The 20,942-nt window shown below is 38.1% G+C and overlaps 1 protein-coding gene across 1 annotated transcript in view; it reads left to right on the top strand.

Moving 5' to 3' along the window:
* VCAN (versican) overlaps nucleotides 1–20,942 on the top strand; it is a 113,948-nt gene that overhangs the window by 45,965 nt on the left and 47,041 nt on the right. The window contains exon 7 of the mRNA XM_075411446.1: nucleotides 6,512–9,706. Coding sequence (XP_075267561.1) covers nucleotides 6,512–9,706 — 3,195 coding nt within the window. The remainder of the gene's footprint in view (nucleotides 1–6,511; nucleotides 9,707–20,942) is intronic.

Below are 20,942 nucleotides of genomic sequence, written 5' to 3'. Positions count from 1 at the left end.
AGGCAGCTACCACCAGATAACAATTCTCTAGCTTTTATTATTTTGCTAAGAAGATAGATCTCTGTGCTTCTCTCACATATGCAGTTTAGCAAGACCTACATAGCTGCAGAGATCTCCAGTAATATCTTGGACCAGGTGTAGGAGGAATAAATCCCTGGAGCTCTCTGCTGGATTTATAGCATCAAGCAAACATCACAGAGGCTGTGCACACTAACAGCTTGCAGCACGTTTCTTGGGGCACTGTGCTTCAGTTGCATGACAAAGGAATTTTTAGAAGACAATCAGGCCATGCTGGAAATGGAAAGAAGATCTCAGTAAGCTTGACAAAATCCTGTGCCTTAGACTTCACTAGTACCTCACCCTGAGAAGAAGGAGGAGGGGGAGGTGATGGTTGGGTGCAGCTTGATCTTTTAAATGCTGTGTAAAGCATGAACAGAGAGAACCTGATTTATCAGTCGACTGATGTATGTGGAGCAACTGTTGGGAGCCTCAGGAGATGGAGCTTCGGGAGGAGACACTTCTTTTTCCAAAGCAAGGGAACTTGCATTTATCTGAGTGACTCAAAACTGGGTTCCTGAAAAACAGTCCCTAAGTGCAAACATTGTGGACAGAGGGAGAGGGAAGAAAAGAAGACACAATTGAAGGCATTTTCCTTTCATTCCCTCACATCACTGAACGGGTCAGGTAACAAGGATGGGATTAGGAGCAAGAAGGTGAAGAAGATCCATCCCTTTAGGTGTTTAAGCACAGGAGAGATAAATTGGTTTTGCCCTTTATTACCTTTGGTCACTGCTGTGGGAACTGGGTACCACTCATGGGACATATGGGTAATTGTGTCTCCTTTCACACTAGGCAGGGAGAGCAAAGCAGCAAGAATTTTGCTGTCAGTTCCTGATATGAGTGACAATCTTGGCTTTCTTTGTTCTTTAATTGTTTTTTTTTGCAGTCAGGAAGCAAGGACTGTTGCTTCTATTTGGTGCTGGGATACAGATTTCATCAGGAAGATCTGACTGAAGAGGCTCGCTGATTCTTTGTCCTCTTTGGGAGTTTTATTATAAATAATGTGGAAAGAGAAATGCTTTTGTTATTGTTCTTTTGTGGATAGATTGACAGGTTGTAATTTGTTCACAGAACTACAGTTGTATGTGGGAAAACCAGGAGACAACATATCCTTTCTCCTTTAACCGTCTGACTTCAGAAGTTATGAAATAGCAAGTGGTTTTACTTAAGAATGTTTGTGTTCACAGAGCTAATAGAGCCACTGCCTCTGCTGTTTTGTTAGCTGGAGGAAAAGAACCTTGGGCAATGACATGAAGAGGATTCCTGACCTTTTTTTACGCTTTTAAGTTTTTTCTTACAAAGATGATGAACTAATAGCTTTTAAATTTACTTTTTTTAAGAATCCAATTAATTTTCTGTGATACTACACACATTTTTTAAGTGGAAAAGGATACTGCATTTAGATTTTAAAATTATTTTTCTTGTTACATTTGACTCATGTTTTGATGTCAAAACACAGTTTAGGTAAGTGGGGGGATACATGTGAAGTTATAGAGAATCTCTTATAGCTGGAGTATCAGATTTTGAATCCACCATATGCTACCACGTGCCCCATAAGTAATGAACAACACTCTGCACCCCCTGTCCAACTTTCTGCTTCCTGAAATGAGTGAATGAGTGGTACAGAGTCAGTGTAATAATAAGAGATTTCTGGCTCAGTAACCCAGAGCACCAATTTTTGGTTTTTTTATCTGTTCATACTCTTAGACTTGTCCAGTTTGGAAGGTTCTGCCAGTAATTTAAACTCCAGCAGGCATAACTCTTGGAGTCAGGGGAACATTTAAGACTGTCCTCTCTTCCAGAGTTGGTAGCAGGGAAGGGACAGACACCCAGAACAAACTTAACAAAGCAATGAAAAAATTAACATACAAAAACATGTAAAAATTAAACTAAGAACCTCTCTGCACAAGCGTCATGCCCTAAGTGTGCTGGAAGATGTCAAACCATTAATTCTGACTCTCTCAACGTTACTGATACTTTGGAATAATTTATTTTGGCTGTTATTCACAGAAAGAATTCACTATTTCCAGGTTTTGTTCTGACTTCAAAGTATTTTTTGTTGTTTTGGCGGTTGGCAATGACTCAAAACAATTTCTTTTTCTATCTGTAGTACCTATGTTCTTCTAGGTTCTTAAGTACATACCTAAATATAAACACACAAGCAATATTTATGAGTGCAGAGAAACTGCTCAAGTTGTTCAAGTTAGACATATTTAAAAATTTTATGGAACTGGTTATACTGAAAATGTGTATGTATATAATTATTAATATACATAATTTTTAAAAAAAGCATTTTTTCCTCCAGAAAGTACACTCAGATGTCCTGAAATTATTATTAAACAGCACAGAACATATTAAAAACCCTATTTGGTAATCACAAAGTTAAGCCATGTCTAAAGGTGTGTAGTGTGATTTCCTTGAAATAATATTAAGTTTTAATATTACTCCATTATTTATTAGGGGACCCAATAAATGCTTACAAATATCTGAAGGGTGGGTGTCAGGAGGATGGGGCCAAACTCTTTTCAGTGGTGCCCAGCGACAGGACAAGGGGCAATGGGCACAAACTGAAGCAGAGGAAGTTCCTTCTGAACATGAGGAAGAACTTCTTCCCTCTGAGGGTGACAGAGCACTGGAACAGGCTGCCCAGGGAGGTTGTGGAGTCTCCTTCTCTGGAGATATTCAAGACCTGCCTGGACGCGGTCCTGTGCAGCCTGCTGTAGGTGACCCTGCTTCGGCAGGGGAGTTGGACTAGATGACCCACAGGGGTCCCTTCCAACCCTGAACATTCTGTGATTCTGTGATTCTGTGATTCTGAATCCTTATTTAAACAATGGTGGGAGAGAAGAAGAAAATGCTGTACAGTGAAAGCATAAAACAAAAAGAGAGTGAAAAAAAATATAGTATCTCTACAAAGTCACATACTCCATCCAAAACCAACTTCAAGCTGGTTGTTCAATACAAAGGGAACTGATTAAAGAATGACAAGATAGTCTTTGATATGACCAGCTGTTGGTGAGAGTATTTGCCTTCTTGCTGTTAATATGTTCACGAATTTCATTAGGAAAATCTGCCTCATGTCTTGAATCAGAAGAGGGACAAAGGAGACAACATACTGCATGCATGATGCAAGAAGTACAGTAATGCAAAACACCTGGGTGGAGTGGATGACGGTTCAAACTGATATTCAGTCTATTAAAAACACAACCTTCTCTTTGGTTTTTATTTTTCCTGCAGAAAACCCACATTGATAGATTTCTCCTTGAAGTAGAGTCTTTTTTTGATCTGCTCAAATAAGTTTGAAAACCTGAAAGATCTGTATGAATAATCTTCTATTTATGATAAAGCAGTTTTGGAGGCCCTATCGCTGATTTTAACCAGAATTGCTCTTTGTGCACTGGTAATGCCCTGTCAGCTTCCAAAGGAGAAAGTTTGGCTGTTCATTGCTAAACTCTGAAAAAATATGTGCTTTTCTTACACTAGCATATGAATTTAATATTTATTGATTCACTTATTAGTATACACAAATCAAATGTGCTTGGTATTTTTTCAGGTTTACTTCATAAAAGTGTACCTATGTTATCAAGTAATTATCAGATAGTGAGTCATGAGCAACAAATAACTGCATCTCAGGCATAAATATGTGAATGTTTAGGACTTCCAGGCTTTCCTGGAAACTGGGAAGCAAGGTAAATGGTTCTCAGTAGAGTACACAATTTCCCAGCGGTCATGAAATAAAGTTATCTTTTTTTCCACGGATTTAAAAATCTGTTCTTATGCCCTCATTTTTGTCTAGCTTTGTTAGAGGGTATTACGCTTTCATATTCTTTCAATAGTTGATAGTCTACTTAAGATAGTCATATTTAATCATATTTAAGATAGTCACTTAAAATATGATAACTGGGGTCTGAATGGGTACTTGATGTTGGCTGCAAAACAAATTCAATCTGCATTAAGGAACTCATCCTATGGTTAGAAGGAAAAAAAATGAGATTATGCTGTCTCCTTTCGCTTTTTCCATAGAAATAAAGTGGTTAAGGCAAACTAGAGGGTTCTTTGGTAGAAATTTAGCAACTGCCAGCTGCCACTCAGGAGGACAGTACTAACTTATGTGTGTGAACTCGTCACTCCCTAGCTGTGAAGTAAGACTGTGGTTTAAACTATCCTCATGCAAGCAGAGAGGGAAAAAAAATTGTAAGAATTTATTGATTCTTGATTGTGTGAACACCATCTCACACTTGATCACATACACACTGAAAAGAGCAGTAAGCTTTCGGTTGTACAACCCGAAACACAAAGATCATTTGTGTTAAGGCTGTGCTTTGCTTAGTGGGATTTCAAGAAATTTACTCCTTCTTGCTCAGCTGAACGTTTTAACCTGCAAAAAAAGAGTATGTAAGTAGCTAAGTCTCCTTTGTAAGACCACAAAAAAGATTTAACATACAGCAGGGAAAAGAATCTGTTCCTTTTTCTGCTGGCAAAGAACATTACTTCTAAATATAGTGGTGTCATATTTTCTTACCCTGACAGTTTCCTTTTCACTTTCACTTCTTATTCAAGAAAGCTGAAATATCTGCACTTTTTCTTCATTTCCCTACTCTGTAAATCTACCCGTTTCAGAAATCCTAAACAGACATCCTCTGGCAAGCCTGTCTGCTTCAGGGTAAATCAAATAGGTCTCTTGCAAAAATGTCATTTTCAAAGCTTGGTGTGTGAAATTAAACAAATATTTCTGTGACCCTAACTTACACATGCAGAATTCATATCTGCAAATATCAAAGGGGTACCTAATTAGACATCGGTGTGTGAAAAGAACTAATTTGTGCATACATACTGCGTATGCTTGAGTATAAACTGTCATTGCACAAATATGTAACTAAGTTGAGACTTTCTGAATCTTTCACTTACTTTCTTCCTCTGCTTTGTTCATATTGTTCGCTCCTGCAAGTCCCAAGTCAGTCAGGGACTGCACCATTACCTAGAACATCTTCACCCCCATAGGCCAAGAAGTAAAAATCCAGTCTCAGATCTCACTTTGTCCCCTGATAGCTGGTATTCATACCTTACACTGAGTAAAGTTTCCTGATGTCTCAAGTTAACACACAGCTAAAATAATGACAATTTGTCTTCAATAATTTTGTAAAATACTGTAACATTAGTGATTTCTGCATGTCAGAGGAATAGATTTCTTTGCTCTATTGAAAGCTGAACAATATTTTGTTTTGCAAGAAGCTATGTGTGTAGTTGTATCTCTCTGGTAAGCGGTTAGTCCTCATACACACATCCTGTCTAATGCATTCTTTGTATTCTTAGTATCATTTAAAGGACCATATTTTGGTCTTTGCTTCCATCCATGTAAGGCTTTTCACTCTCAGTCATTTAGCAATTAACAGCAGTGATTTAAGTCATTCATGTCTTCCACCCTCAGCTTTTTCTGAGTAAATTCTGTTTTCTGAGCACAAACTCACCTTCTTCAAGAGTTTAAAATCTGATACCAGACTTTGCAATGCCATGGTTGTCAGTACACATTTCCTCCTCAGATAGCATGGAAATCTGGGGCAGAAGGAATGGACAAGGTATAAGGCAGCAAGATTCTTTAACATGTCACAATTTGGTTCACTGATAAGACCATTCTTTGTATTTCTTGTCAATCTAGGATAGCTACCTCCTTACTCTTCCCACCATTCAGAGGGTTCAACACACTGCCTTTTCATGTTCAACACTCCCACAGAAGCACTGCTGTGTCTGAAGGAGTTTCAGATGTACATCTTTGAAGTGTTTTCCAAAGATCAACATCATTATAGAATTAAGTTTATGATCTTATGGTTTACTGTTCTCACCTTTCACCATAATAAATTTCTCTCAGTATAATTTAAGTGCAGGGCAGCAGCTCTTGCAGCGTTGTAAAACGGTACTTTCTGATGGCATGTTTGTTCCTGTTGCTTAAGAGTGCTCTCACTCCAGTGAGGATTCCTTTTTGCAATTTGTAATTATGTGCTGAAAATAAACTAAAGTTATATTTCACTCCCTTTACACACTTGATTTTTATGCTACAGTAAGCTTTGAAGAAAACCCACAGGTTTGCAGTACCACTCATTCATGACATCATTAAATAAACTTTCATATTCCTTGATCAGTACTTAGCTGTCTGATGGGTATTCGTTTAATATGAGGACTTCTATTGGTAATTATACAAACAATAAATATGAAGAATAGTGCTACTCTTCTAATTTCAGCTGACTTTAAGTTAGATGTTCTGCAGCTTCATAATGTACTATTCAATGTCATTCAAAGCTCTGTTTTATGCTAAACTATCTAAAGCCTTTGACCTTTCCCCTTCTTTCCCAGTATAGCATTTATTTTTTGTTGGGACCATTCAAACTGAATTAAAGTAACATTTGTTTGTGTTCTGACTGAATGATTTCTTAATATCTTTTTTTTCTTTTTTAAGGTAAAAAAATCATGACAGAGCCTACAACTGTTAAGCTGATTACATCTCTGAAAACTCACAGCATGAAATCATCATCTGCTAGAGTTACTGTTAAACCTCCTGTTTTTGAGACTGCGATTACTAAAGTGGCTGTTACCAGAACAGAGGTCCCTGCTTTGGAGCAACCAACCTCAGAGACTGAAGATACAGAAATGACTACTCATGTGGCTGAGGAAAAAAGGGAAATGGAGGTGCTTATGGAGAACATTAAGTTAACCACCCTTCTACCTCAGACTGTCACAGATGGCGAAATAAGCACTTATGATACACTGGGAAGGACTGAACATGATGTTTCACCTAGATTAACAGAGAGCACATCTGCAGCTTTGGAACTGGAGCACACTTACTCTGAAGCAGAATTTCCCGAGGAACAAGGTAGGTCTGAAAGCATTGAGGACGCTTTCTTGACCTCTGTAACTTTTCAGGATAGCACAGCTGTAGCTAAGAGTTCCACTGGTTCGTGGGAAGATACTGAAACAGGAGATACACAAAAACAGGATTCTGATAATCAGACTGAACAAATAGAAGTGGGTCCTATGAGGACAGCTACAGATAGCTTGTTACCAACCTCTTGGAGAGAGTTTCCCAGGACAGGGGCTTCAATTTCACTAACAAAAGAGAATATGTATCTTGGTGCCCACTCAACAAAAGAACCCACTAAAAAGTCAATGGAGGCAAAATCTGACAAGAAACTTACAACTGTTGTAATTCCTAAAGCTTTTTTCACTGATCAGTATGATCTTACTACAGAGGGGGAGGGCAGAGAGAGCATATACACCATTATGCCTGATAGGGTTTCTGGCATGGCGACTGGTAGCGTCCCAGAATCAGATGTGCCTGCTGCATCAGAAACACTCGTAGACAAGCACACAGTAACCACTGGACAATTTTCTACAGCAGATGAGTCTACTCCATTCATTAAATTTAGTTCTGCGACAGTGTTTGATAATGAAGCATCAGCTGAAGGGAGCAGAGAGGATCTGAGAGATGTGCAGCCTACTGTGTCATCTGGAATACCTGTATCCTTTTCTGTATCAACTGTTAATCAAACAGGATCTGAGGCTATCGCGCTCTCAGGAAGTACTCTTTCTCCAGAAAACTTTGGAGAAGGCACCACATCTGCTTTCCACTCATCTCAGCATCCGGAAGGATCACCTATTTTAGAGGAGCAGGTAAAAACAAAGGAGGCAGAAACAAGAACAGTAGATGTTAAGTTCCCTCATACCACAGCCATCATTCCTACTCACATTACAGCAGAATCTGAGGGACGTTCTGCAAGTGAGAAGTTCACACAGGCTGCTCCAGCTTCTGGCATGTGGCTGCCAACAGATATAGATCAGGGGTATATGACAGAAGAGTCATCTCATACTAAGAGAATACAGGAGTTAGATACAGAAGATGATATCTCTGGAATGGAGCCTACATCAGCTCCAGGGCAAATTACAGAATATACAAAGCATCCAGGAGCTCTGATTTCAGCAGTTACAGATGAAACTAAGACAAGCATGGAGCCAGCGGAAACGAAAAGTGACGAAGATGCTGTATCAGCTGATTTTGATCAGAGTAAAGATACTACAGGTGTCTCCGACAGAGGCAGCTCTTTGGATTTGGAAATGACCACAGTATCCAAAGTATCACTGAATGAAAGTGGTGCAGCCATAATGTCTTTTAGCTCCTCAGGTGTCACTGTATTTCCAACTGCTATGCCCACAGTCATGGAGGTAACTGAACATGAAGGAGATGAAACATCAGAATATGTTTTGAAAACATCTGTTCCTGCCCCAGGAGTCGAACAAAGAGAGGCTACTGAGACATCGGTAGCAACACCTGCCGAAGAAGTCTCTACTGAAATGGAGGTCTCAAAATACACAGTGACAGAGGAAGGCCAGACAAGCATTGCGACATCAGCTGAGGAGGATTCAGTGGCAACACTTCAAGACAGAAAAGGAACACCATCAGCTGGCTTTGGAGGGACGAAGGAATCTATTACATTTACAGATGTAACAAAGGTAGCTACTACGGTTCCACAGAAAGAACATGATGCTTCCCTAGTTCCAGTCACTGTAGAGAGTGAGGTCACTAGACATATGCCAGTTACTGATCAGACTCCTTTTGATGGTGTCTTTCATACAGAAGCAGCAGAAACAACTGCAAAAGATAGCGAGGTGTTCCCAGAGGAACTTGCCACGAAAAATCAAGATGAGGAACCAGGTAATGCCACAGAGTCTACCTTATATGTGACATCTGTCCAAATACATGAACAAAAGACGGCACCAGGATCTGAATCATCTCAAACAGCTATTGAGGAAAAACAGGATGAGACAGGTTCAGCTTACGATGGGACATATCCAGCAACAGAAGTATTAGTGTCTGCAGTGAAGTTCACAGATTATGGAAGAGTTCTGGGACCTGATGAAACTAGCACCAGGATGTTGCACCTCACAATGACTCCGAAAACTGGAACTGCTGCTGATCAAGAAGAGAAGGTCACTGAAATGATGCCTATAACGGTGGGTACCCAAGCAAAAACATACAAAAGCAGAGGAACCGCCACCAGAGAAGAAGACGGAGATGTAGTGAGCTGGGAATCTGTGTTGCCCCCCCATATGATGCCGACTGATCATTCTACTGTGGAAAGCATTACTCTTCAGACTTTGGCGGCTTCTCCAAGTCAAGCTCTGGAAGGTTCAGGAATATTGGAAGCACCTGAAGAAACCAAACCAGCTATATTTTCAGCTAATGCAACAGATAAGGCAACAATTCTCAGCGATGTAACAACACCTTCCATTAGTGCTGTAGCCAAAATGCAGCTGACATCAGCATCCAAACCTTTTGTTACTCAGAAGTCACCACGTATCATTCCTGAGGAGGAGGAGGAGGTAACAAGCAATGACATCATCATAATTGACGAATCTATTTCTCCCAGTAAAGCCACTGCTGATGACGATCTGACAGGAAAGATGGTAGAACCAGAAATTGATAAGGAGTATTTCACAGCATCAACTTCTACTGCAGTTGCACGACCTACTGCACCACCCAAAGTGAAGGAGGCCACAGAGTCTTTACAACCTCAAGATGTGTCTCCTTCTACTTCACACGCTGATAGTGGAAATGACATAAGAATGTATGTTATTCAAATCACAGGCAATGATACAGGTAAGAATTTGCTTTTTAGACCTGCAGTCCATCAGAATGGACAGTTTATCATAACGAACTGGTGTACTTTAGAATACACTGGAGATGTTTCTTGGATCACCGAAGGATGCAAAGTACAAGTTTTATCTAGACAGCAACTTACTAAATATTGGTAGGTCTGCTTTTCTATCCATTAAAAAACCTCTCATATATGTGTTATATATATGGTTTGGGGTAAGACTGATTTCTGTGTGAGAATCTATATGAAATTGTTGTATTTCTTCTTAAAAGTCATGAAGACTGTAGTCCAGTTTTCTTATTTTAAGTTGTCAAGCCACTGATTTAACTTCAGCTATCTGTGAAACAAGCATTTTAATTTCACAGCTTCCATTCCATGCATTACTAGTCCTAAACAAAACATTAGATTATTTTAACATTCCATTAGTCCGTAGCAATTAACAATGCCATGTACTGTGTATTCAGCTAAAAAAGGTTAAGACACTCTGCTGTGTCCACAAGTGGACCTCCTGTGATCTGGGGGAAGGGTTTTGTGCACATTTTTGTGGCCTATCGCAATGTTTTTTTAGTCCATTTTACAGAATGTGTAATGCAAAATGACATAATTTTTAGTTTCATTACATTTTTTAGCTGATGGCACTGTACGTGTGTGTAGCTTCAATTCCATGGGTATCCAGAACAGAAACTCCTGAAGTAGCAATAAACAGTTGAGTTTTATGATGAATGTGTCTCCATAATGCAATAGGTGAAGGCTATGCAATTTTACATTGAAGAAGTCAATAGTCAGCTGAGTATTATTTGAGATGTCTTGGTAAAAACTTATTTTTTAGAATGAAATGTAAAAGAACTGACAAAAAGGATGAAGGTCAAAATGTCTGTTAGGTTCAATGTTGCATTCTGTTTAATTATTTTATATTTATTTTATATTTATTTTATTTTTTGAAGGAACACAGTAAAAATTCATTTATGTCTTCTATACCTTAACTATATGCAATGCTTTTGAATGGTTATATAAGAAACTATTTTCCCATTGGTTCTCGGCCATAACATTTATATCTTTGTGGAACTTATCCAACAGAACACATAATTCATGGAAGTCTTTTGGTTGGTTTTGTCAGGTTTGTGCTTGGTAGAGTTTCATTTGAAATCAAAAGGCAGAATTAGTTTTCCTGAGATGTGCCGTATGATTATTGGACTTTTCATGCAGTGGATTTTGTATCTTTATTCACTTTATGCTTATTATCCTACTTTATGTGTACAAGCAGTAAAACTGCACAAGTCCTATCAGTGGTAGCTTAACTTTCTATTTCAGAAAATACTAGTTCTGTTGTTTTAACATTTAAACACTACTTTGGTTTCTGTGGTATATTATCATTACTTTTGTCTGAAGGTTTAGATGTTGCCAGTGTCTTGGCGGTCTCAGTTAAATGAGACCAGTCTGGTAAGTCAGAACAGAAATGTGATTTCTAAAGACTAGAGTTCGGCCACATATTGAGTACTTTTGTACCTGTTGAAATTTGATTAATTTGACTTAATAATTAATAGTTGGACTCTGTCATAATGAACTAGTTTTCCCTGTTACATTATTGAGTTATACTACAATTTATTGCCTGTGGGAGAGTGGGTTGTGTTGGGCAGCTGCGTGTTCCAGGTGGATGGAAAGAAGTAGGATGGTTTGGGTGTGGAGATATGGTGTTTCTTTCAGATAGTGCAGAAGGTATACGATTCATGATTTCTCTGCATATGCGTCACAGAGAGTCTTATTTTATACTTTTTTTCAGAATGATATGGGCACTGTGCTTCATAAAATTAGGAACTGGTTAAAGCTGGGTTATCTAAAGGACAGTGGATCAATGCATAGCCGCTCTTCAGAGCTACTCTAGCTTTCACTTGGGTGATCGGGTCCTCCTTCAGGATTTGCCTTCTACATCTTCACGAGCTTTCTAAGGCTGTGCATGCATTTTCCAGGTGTATATATATACTCATGCGTGGGGGTGTTTTTAAGCAGAGTTAAAGCTATACATCCTTAAAATTCTGCCTTTAGGAATTATTTAATCTGTCAGCATAGAAAAAAAAAATCTTTCTCTTGAAATACTATGAAATTGTCTATAGAGCAGTGTCTGTATTCGGTTTAAACATAATGAGATTTACCATGCCTTTAGCGCAAAAGGAGTTTTTTTTTTTTTTTTGTTTTCAGAATCTGACAGTAGAAATTCCTCCATTTAGCTATCCACAGAGAAAAGGCATCCTATACCTACTTACCACAAGTTAAGTTAGAGCTGCCAAAGATTTATTCTGTCCGAGATTCAGATTAGTGTTTTCTTTACTTTCTCCAGAAATGAAAGACTGCATCTGTAAAATCCTGTCAAGCCCAGTTTCTCTTCATTGTTCCTCAGTCCATAAACTTTTATTTGTGCTGAAGAAAATGTACATAGGAGGTGCTGAAGAGGAATCAATCTGGAAAATCTTACTAACATATGCCTTTGACTAGGACATAGTTCAACTTCTTACTCTGTCACTCTTTGTATGAAAATTGATCCACAGTCATACAGGAACTACCTAAACTCTACCTATGGCTTTTTGTTCTCAGCTAAATGGGAACAAGAAATACAGTTTTCATCATTACATTGATCTGACAAAGGTTTTTCCTCCTTCACTTTGGCATGTTTTCAAGATAACATAGCTTAGCACTCTTAAATAAAATAATCAGTGAGAGTTACAAGCAAAGGCCATAATGATTTTCAAGTCAAGAGTCCAAAATTGCCTCCTGAGAAATGACAAGATGCTTATCAAAGCCCATCAAACAATAGCTGTTTCAAATAGGAATAATAATGAGAAGTTTGCTGTATAAACAGTATTGTGTATAAATGAAAATGATATTTTTCTTTTTGTATATGCACAAGAGTTGGAAATATTTATGAGATTTATTTATTGTTCTTCTTTCTTTACCTCCTTCGTATTCAGCTTTTGCCAGAAGCAACAGTTTAACAGTGAAACAGGGCTCAGCAGCAATGTGGTACCGTGTTTTGTTTCCTGTCAATCAGCTGTATCACTTAATTACAGTAAAAACTTGCTATTATACTAACACAGATGAATATTACTCTCCACAGCTCCATTTACCTTCTGTAGCATAGGCATAATAATACTTAAGTGCACCATGGAGATACTGTTAGGCTTTGTTAGTTATGAGCAATATTTTATGCTCTGAGTGGAAGAAAAGGGTCATGCCAAAAGAACGGAGTTCTGAGAGATGCAGATGTTTTTAGGAGTTCCCAGCAAGCAGGACAGAGTGTATCCCTTGCAGCACAGGAGTCCCTTTGCCATCGGTAGGTGTCCTACCTCCCGGTGAAGCATGGTGAGAGCAGCTCATTGCTGCTTTGGGTCTGGCAAGTTCACCCGTGGCCATGCTCTCGTAGAGGGAGAAGCAGGAAGGGTTTCTTGCGCCTTTCTTCTCAGTCTTAAACCTTCGCTAAACTGGCACCAGTTGCAGTCTTTGGCTGGAATGTGCTGTTGATATATGGAATGTGCTATGGGTGTATGGTATGTGGGGAATATTATTCTTCATTATTATTGTAGACTCATGCTGCCCTTGAAAGACGTTGAATGTTGACTGGGTTAAATTCAATTAAGTATTGTGGCAAGGATCTTAGCCTGTCTTAGCCATCATCCCCCCCCCTCCCCTTAATATGAGGTAGTATGGTATATAACTGAAAGTGGCTATTAAATTAAATATTTTCAATTTTTTAATACAAAAAACCCTTAAATTTATTAGACTAGAAAAAGTTTCTCCTAGAGGACTTCCTTTCTTACACCATCCAAAAGGTAAACAGTTATAGCTTTTAAAATGCATGCTTGCAATCAATTAAAAGTTTCATAAAGGATGTTTCAGTTACTTTTAGATAAAAAAATTTACCCATGGAAATAGAAGTAATTTGGGGGCCTGATGGAAGGTCAATCTCATTAGCTTAAATTCTGGAAAATGTCCTCTAGTGCTGATAAGAAAGAACACAGTGCTGAATGGATTAAGCTGCTTATTTGTATAAGAATACAGCAGTTTTCACTGGGAAAATGTATTGTACAAACAATCTGTACACTTCCATGTGAGCAAGTGTGAGGCAGGTGCACAAATTAATGAGGGATATAAGGCATGGTTTTTCAGACAACCTATGGCACATAGGCAGATCTAGGGCAGGTGTTCCAATTAACGAGGCAAATATATTTGTGCATGGGGAAACATCCCTCTTAATGCTACCAAAAGGACCACGCACATGTTTCATAATGGAAGGAGCTTGGGACTTCATTCGCTTGAGTGGAACAGCAGGCTATTGGCTTGGGATTGTGACCGCGTTGTGAAAATGAGAAAACAAAATAGCCCTGCACTCTGATGTGTTACTATATTATCAGCTTTCCAGCACATCAGATAGGACAGAGGAGTTTGTCTTTCACTACAGAGATGCAAAACTTGCCACCATGTGCCCTTTCAGGTTCTCATGGCTCCTACGTATTGTGGTGGTGAGGGCTGATGCTGCTGCTGGAAGGTAATGGATTAGCAGCTGAAAAAAAACCCAAACCTGAAGGAACTTTTCAGCTCATAAAGCTTTTATGAGCTGAAAAATGCTTGTGGGGGTGTTGTTTAACAGTGGTTGAGGGGTTGCTGGAAACATAACTCCTGTCTGTATCAGGAATAGTTTGCACACCTGCATTTTTTGGAGACATTTGAAAGTCTTTGCTTAGTGAATATGTTTCAAAGTGCTTATTGAACCCTGGGACTCACACCAGCTCTGTCTGGTTTCTTGTCCCCTCCAGCTTTGAACAGAATGAAATTGCAGGAACTTGTGCTTTGTAGATGTAGAATTATATGGAAAGAGGTTAAAAACCTTTGTGTTTCAACATGTAATTCTCTGACATGCATATTTCTGTCTTAGCAGTGTAAGAGGGCAAGTGAAACTTGAATGAAATGCAGAATGGTAATGAGTCATAGTCATAAACCTTAACAAAGAAAGCAGAATGGTAATGAGTCATAGTCATAAACCTTAACAAAGAAAGCAGTGTAGGGTCTTTTCAGGTCCATCTTAGGTCTTGTCTTAAAATTCATTTAATCTTCTTGTCTTCCCAGCTCCTTCTGGAGGGCTGTCCCAGATCGTCACGACTCCTTTTAAGTCTGATTCTAGTATCTAGCCTGAATTGCTTCTTGGCCAGTCTATACCCATATTTATTCTTGCCAGCATTGTTTTTTAGCCTGAATAGGTCTTTTTTCTTCCTGACACTTATCCCTTGATACTTTTATTTGTCTGTTCAGCTATAGGGTATAACTGTGTCTCCTTTCAGCCTTGATTTTGTTAACTTCTGAGGGGAATGTGTGCGTGGGAGAGTGGAATTGTGCTGGGAGCGTGCTGGGAGGAAGGACACTGGCTCTGTTCCAGAGGCTGTGGGTGTCAGGACGGTGCTGTGACCACACCAGATGATGGTGTGGAGGTACAGGCACAGCATGCCTCAGAAAACCATTTCCAGGCAGCACCTCGCTTGCAACAGAGCCAGCTCGAAAGCATGCAGCATGTAGGCTTGTATCTGTCTGCGCCTGTACCCACGTTGTTCTCTTTTAAGTCATTTTATTTATGCCCACTGGCAAATATCTATCTGGACGCTGTTCTTTGTAGTATACACACATATGCTATGTGCAGTTTTTGATGTACCTTTCAAAAGTTACATGTATTCATTATTGTGTTAGAAAGACTTCTGCAGAAGGTGAGGAGACTTTGTCTTTTATGTGCTGAGATCAACATTTGTTTTTCCTCAAATGAAAAATGTATGCTACTGAAACTTATTGTTTATTCGTAGGACGTATTTCAAGTTACTGTAAAGGAAAGATGCTCTTTCACATTCACTGCATTCTGCTGCTTTATGCAGTGACTGATAACACGCCCGAGTGGATGTGTATGAATAGGATTTCCCTGCCTGTGCAAGCTGTTCAGCTTTCTTAAGAAATGCTTATTTCTTGATATCACTGATATCACTTGATATAATTTAAGAGAAGAATTCCAAATCTACCTAAACATCGCAGTGAGCCAAATAGTGTTTCATTTGCAAGTTCCACCTTTATGCATTTGGATGTGGTGTTCTGTGGCCACTGTTTATGAGTATTGTGCAACTAGACTGACCTGAATTAATTTCTGGTGGGATGTTGAAGCAATAGTAAAAGTGGCCTCACATGGGCTGAACAAACTTCCCATCTTATTAAATACAAAATCTCTTGTTTATTTAATGGAGGGCTTGGCTTGTCTTTTTATTAACTGTAATGTCTCAGCTGACATTAAGACTATGGCAGCTGCTGCTCCTCATCAGCCCTGGGGAAAAAGCGCATTCCCTGCTGCCCTCAGCACGCTGCAGTTAGTGGACATGGTCTTACTTCAGTGTTTGGGTTAATAATGCGGTCCTTCCTGGCAGTGTTTTGTTTTGAGCTCTGGGCTTGTGTGTTCAGCTCAGACAGAAAACCACCCAGTGGTTTTGAAACACATTTCCAAGCAAAACAGCTTTGTCAGTTTCTGATGGCCACTCAAGTCATTTTCATGCCCTGAATGACTGAATTCTCTGTGTTATTCATAAAACCTGTCACAGAGACAATCAAGTTCTTATTTTATCTAGAGTAACTGGAGTGTTAAATGCTAAGTAACATGCCCAGATTCTGGTATCATCTTCCCCAGTGTAATTAAACCATAGTAATTCCAATGAGATGATTGAAAGCAGAATTATTGTGGGGATTGGGGATGGCATTAGAATATCTTCACAATGTTTTCAGCTTCTGGTTCGTTCTATAATTAGGTGATTTTTTTCTTAAGAACAAATTTGTGTAACATATTTAACCCAAAATGATAGACCTGTTGCTTAATTAAACCAGCTGGAATTTTTCTATTTTAGAATACTTCTGTTGCACTGGTGCTGTGAAGGGCTTTTTAAAATACATTGGACACCATCACATATAAATCATATTTAAAATGCAACAGCAATGAAGTTCTGTGCTTAGGGGTTAAGCAACCCCTAATAAATAAGTAATTGTTATAAATGCAGGCTTTTTGTACACTGTTCCTTTTTCCAAAACAAAGGAAAAGAAAAAAACCAACCCCATATCCAACAGAGCTGAAACTTGATACTTAGAAAATTTCACAAGGAGCTAAGGCTGTGAATGAAGAAGTGGTCTTTAGGCCACTATTGCTGGCTCTTCCTGAAGACTTCTTATAGAACAATAATTTATTTTTCCACATTCCTTTATAGGCTACCATAGATACAAGGAACAGTGCCCTCATGTTAAATACTGTTCAGAGGATTGCTACACATTCTCTGCCGTTTTTACATTGTTTCCAAGGAAACGTCTCAGATCTGGACATAAGGATTACACATTTCTAGCTTTCTTATAGCTCTTTCTTTATTCATGAGAGAAATGAAGTAATTTTATTCATAGGTACCATGTAATTTTTCATACTTCTGTTCTGATGGAGAGTAATCCATTTAAAAATTTTGTTTACATGTGGAGAAAGTCTGAAGGAATCCCCTTGCAGAAGAGATGAGCTGTCTTTTACAGGAAACACAGTATGAATGAGGAAAGTGGTTTTCTGTACTAAAGTTTTCTGAATGTATCCAGACTGTAACAAATCTCAGTAGTTCTGATGAGGATATGATCTTTTTTGCCTCTTTCAGAAAATATTATCTACCCTCTTTTACTTCACATGAAATGATTCATTGCATACAGTGAACCTCTGAGTGAATACAGGATGTGATCCTGAAAATGTAAATAAAGATGTTTTCATAAATGGCTCAAAGGCTAAAGATCTTAATAGAAAGTCATTCCTTTAATGCAGGTCACTTGATAATTACTCTACTAAGAGCTCTTTTAAAATATTTTTTGGCTATTCTTTCTTTTTAAGTATGTAGTTTTCAGTGGGGTTTTTCTGCAGTTGTTCTTTGAACACTTTAGATTTAATGATTGGATTACTCTTGATAATCCAGCTAGTCTTCTATCTCTGTGTTGTTTTTTTTTAAGTGTTTAGATGATAAATTTGATCGATAGTATACCTAATACCCACTGGTGTCTTTCAAGATACTTGTGAATGATTTCCTGGCACAAGTCAGGGTGTGTTGAGAGTGTCTCCTGCGTATTTTGTATCATCTCTGAGTACATGGAGCTGAACTTGTCTATCTTTTTCTGTGCAGTAATTAACATTTTTTAAAAAAATTACTCAGAGAATTGTACTAGGACTTGTCTGACAGGTCCTATATTACTATATTTGCTTAAATGAGGAGAAGTTGATATAAAAATTTGTGTAGAAATTTCTCTTCATTTCATTGGATTACTAGATGACCTAAGAGGGCACAAACTAGTTGTTTACTCTACCCTAAGTTAAGTAGGAACATTTTGAAAAATAAATGAAACTGAAGTATTTCTGTGTCTCCAAAATGTTCCTTTAGCATTTATTTGTTCTTACTTTAATTATTTGGCTTCTTGGGCTGTGTGCTTTTTTCAGTGTATTCTGCCCACATTCAGGGTCTGTCAGGTGTGAACTAATTCTGAATCAGTAGCCCTATAACCATGTTCATACAGGATGAGTTTGCACTAATAGTTTTATGTCAAAAGTCTGTTCCCCTCTGCCATTTTTTTTAGTGCTGCACCAGGCTTACCACAGCCAGTCTATTTTTAACTATAGATGGCTGAAAACTTTTGTTCTCAAGTATTGTCCAACAGAAATGTTTTTTTGAAAAAACAAGTGTTTCTACAACCAAATTAGTACTTTTCCAAAACAAATGTTCCATTTTTCCCAAGAAAAAAAAACAACCTAGATGGAAAAAGTTCTGCTTTTAAAGGAAGAGTGAAACCATTTCTTATTTTTATACATGCATGTGCTTATGTGTTTAAAAAGCAGCTCATGCTCTGTATGCATTATATATCTCAAAGCAATGAAATGGTTAAATATTTACAAGTATACTGCTGCTTGCTCTCAGATAAGCCTTCTCCAGCTATAAGCTTATTCTAGAGTATTTGCTGCATCAGGCTTTTTTTTCTGCTCTGCACTTTCTATTTCATCTGCTGTCCACATGTCTCTGCAAAGTTCAGGAAAGTGTGAGGATCGAAAGCCCCCTGAAAGTTGATCCAGGTAGAAATTATATATCAAAATACCATTCAGTAATTAATTTTTGAAAGGTTTTCAACCATATGGCACTGTACTCCTTTTCCTAAAATTGTGTCTGAAAGAGAGAGTTACACTTGTGTCATTTTGTCTACAGCAGTGGGGTTTTTAAAGCCTTATGTTGGTTTGACTGAGAATCGGGTTTATTGCTAGGCTGCTTGGGATGTTTAATACCCAAAGCAACCATGTTCATTAACCCCTATTACTAAATTTCAAAATTTTTCAGCTTTTTTCCACACAAGTCAAGGGGTGATGTTAAGAATAATCCATTAAAATTGCAATTGTAGAATCCGGTCTGTGTCTTCTGAATAATATTTGTAAAGTGCAAGACCCGGGTCTGTGTGCAAATATCCGTGTGCCACGTATGTCAATACTTCTGTGCATAATCACTCTAGCTGTATATTCTAATACATATATTTGCATTTAAGATCTTATGAAGATGCTGTAGTAGCTGGAGTTACTACTGCTAGTGCTGCAATAACTCAAGTAATTTTGCACAAGCAGATGGGTCTAGGACAAGGGTATTTTTCCCCACAATCGATTATTCCAGCAAAGCTTTGATCATATTTCAATGAAGAAAACTGAAACTTGAAACAAGATTTGCCATGACAGAATGAATGTATGTTGCCATGTGATTAATAACTCTAAATATCTCCTTGAAAGGAGCAGGGACTACAGCCAAACGGTGCAGCTAATCAGCTGTGATTTTGAGGGCTGGCTGCATGACCAGTGGGCTTGTGCAGACATGAAGTTAGAAGTGTACTTATGAGGTACTTGAATGATGCTTGGAAAATTGTAGTGGATAAAAAGTCAGAAAAGGATCATGATAAGTGGCAGCACAGTACATAAACTTCTCTAGATATTTGTAAAAAGACCATTGTGAGGAAGCTCAGATGGGGTAATCATCGTCATAACTTTAGTTCTTTGAAAAGAGTTATTCAGAACAAAACCATTTTTCATGAGGACAATCCTCCTGAAAATGTATGCTTCTTTCTCTTTCTTTCTTTCTTTCTTTCTTTCTTTCTTTCTTTCTTTCTTTCTTTCTTTCTTTCTTTCTTTCTTTCTTTCTTTCTTTCTTTCTTTCTTTCTTTCTTTCTTTCTTTCTTTCTTTCTTTCTTTCTTTTCTTTCTTTCTTTCTTCTTTCTTTCTTTCTTTCTTTCTTTCTTTCTTTTCTTTCTTTCTTTCTTTCTTTCTTTCTTTCTTTCTCTCTTTCTTTTCTTTCTCTCTTTCTTTCTTTCTCTCTTCTTATCTTTCTCCTCTTTCTTTCTTTCTCTCTTTCTTTCTCTCTTTCTTTTCTCTCTCTTTCTCTCTCTCTTTCGTCTCTCTCTCTCTTTCTCTCTCTCTTTCTTTCTCTTTCTTTCTTTCTTTCTTTCTTTCTTTCTTTCTCTCTTTCTTTCTTTCTTTTCTTTCTTTCTTTCTTTTCTTTCTTTCTTTCTTTCTTTCTTTCTTTCTTTCTTTCTTTCTTTCTTTCTTTCTTTCTTTCTTTCTTTCTTTCTTTCTTTCTTTCTTTCTTTCTTCTTTCTTTCTTTCTTTCTTTCTTTCTTTCTTTCTTTCTTTCTTTCTTTTCTTTCTTTCTTCCTTTTCTTTCTTTTCTTTCTTTCTTTCTTCTTTCTTTCTTTCTTTCTTTCTTTCTTTCTTTCTTTCTTTCTTTCTTCTTTCTTTCTTTCTTTCTTTCTTTCATATCTCTCTTCTTTCCTTCTTTCTTTCCTTCTTTCCTTCTTTCTTCTTCTTTCTTTCCTTCTTTCCTTCTTTCCCTTCTTTCCTTCTTTCTTTCCTTCTTTCCTTCTTTCTTTCCTTCTTTCCTTCTTTCTTTCCTTCTTTCCTTCCTTCTTTCCTCCTTTCCTTCTTTCCTTCTCTCTTTCTTTCCTTCTCTCTTCTCTCTTTCTCTCTTTCTCTCTTTCTCTTTCTTCTTTCTCTTTCTTTCTCTCTTCCTCCCTTTCTTTCTGTCTTGTCCTTCCTTCCATCCTTCCTTCCTTCCTTCCTGTCTTGCTCCCTCCCTCCCTTCCCTCTTTCTCTTTGCCTCTCTCTCTTTCTCATCAATATACAGCCACATACATAAACAC

The sequence above is a fragment of the Opisthocomus hoazin genome, chromosome Z (assembly GCF_030867145.1).
Source record: "Opisthocomus hoazin isolate bOpiHoa1 chromosome Z, bOpiHoa1.hap1, whole genome shotgun sequence".
Lineage (NCBI taxonomy): Eukaryota > Metazoa > Chordata > Aves > Opisthocomiformes > Opisthocomidae > Opisthocomus > Opisthocomus hoazin.
This window is presented reverse-complemented; position numbering and strand designations above follow the sequence as displayed.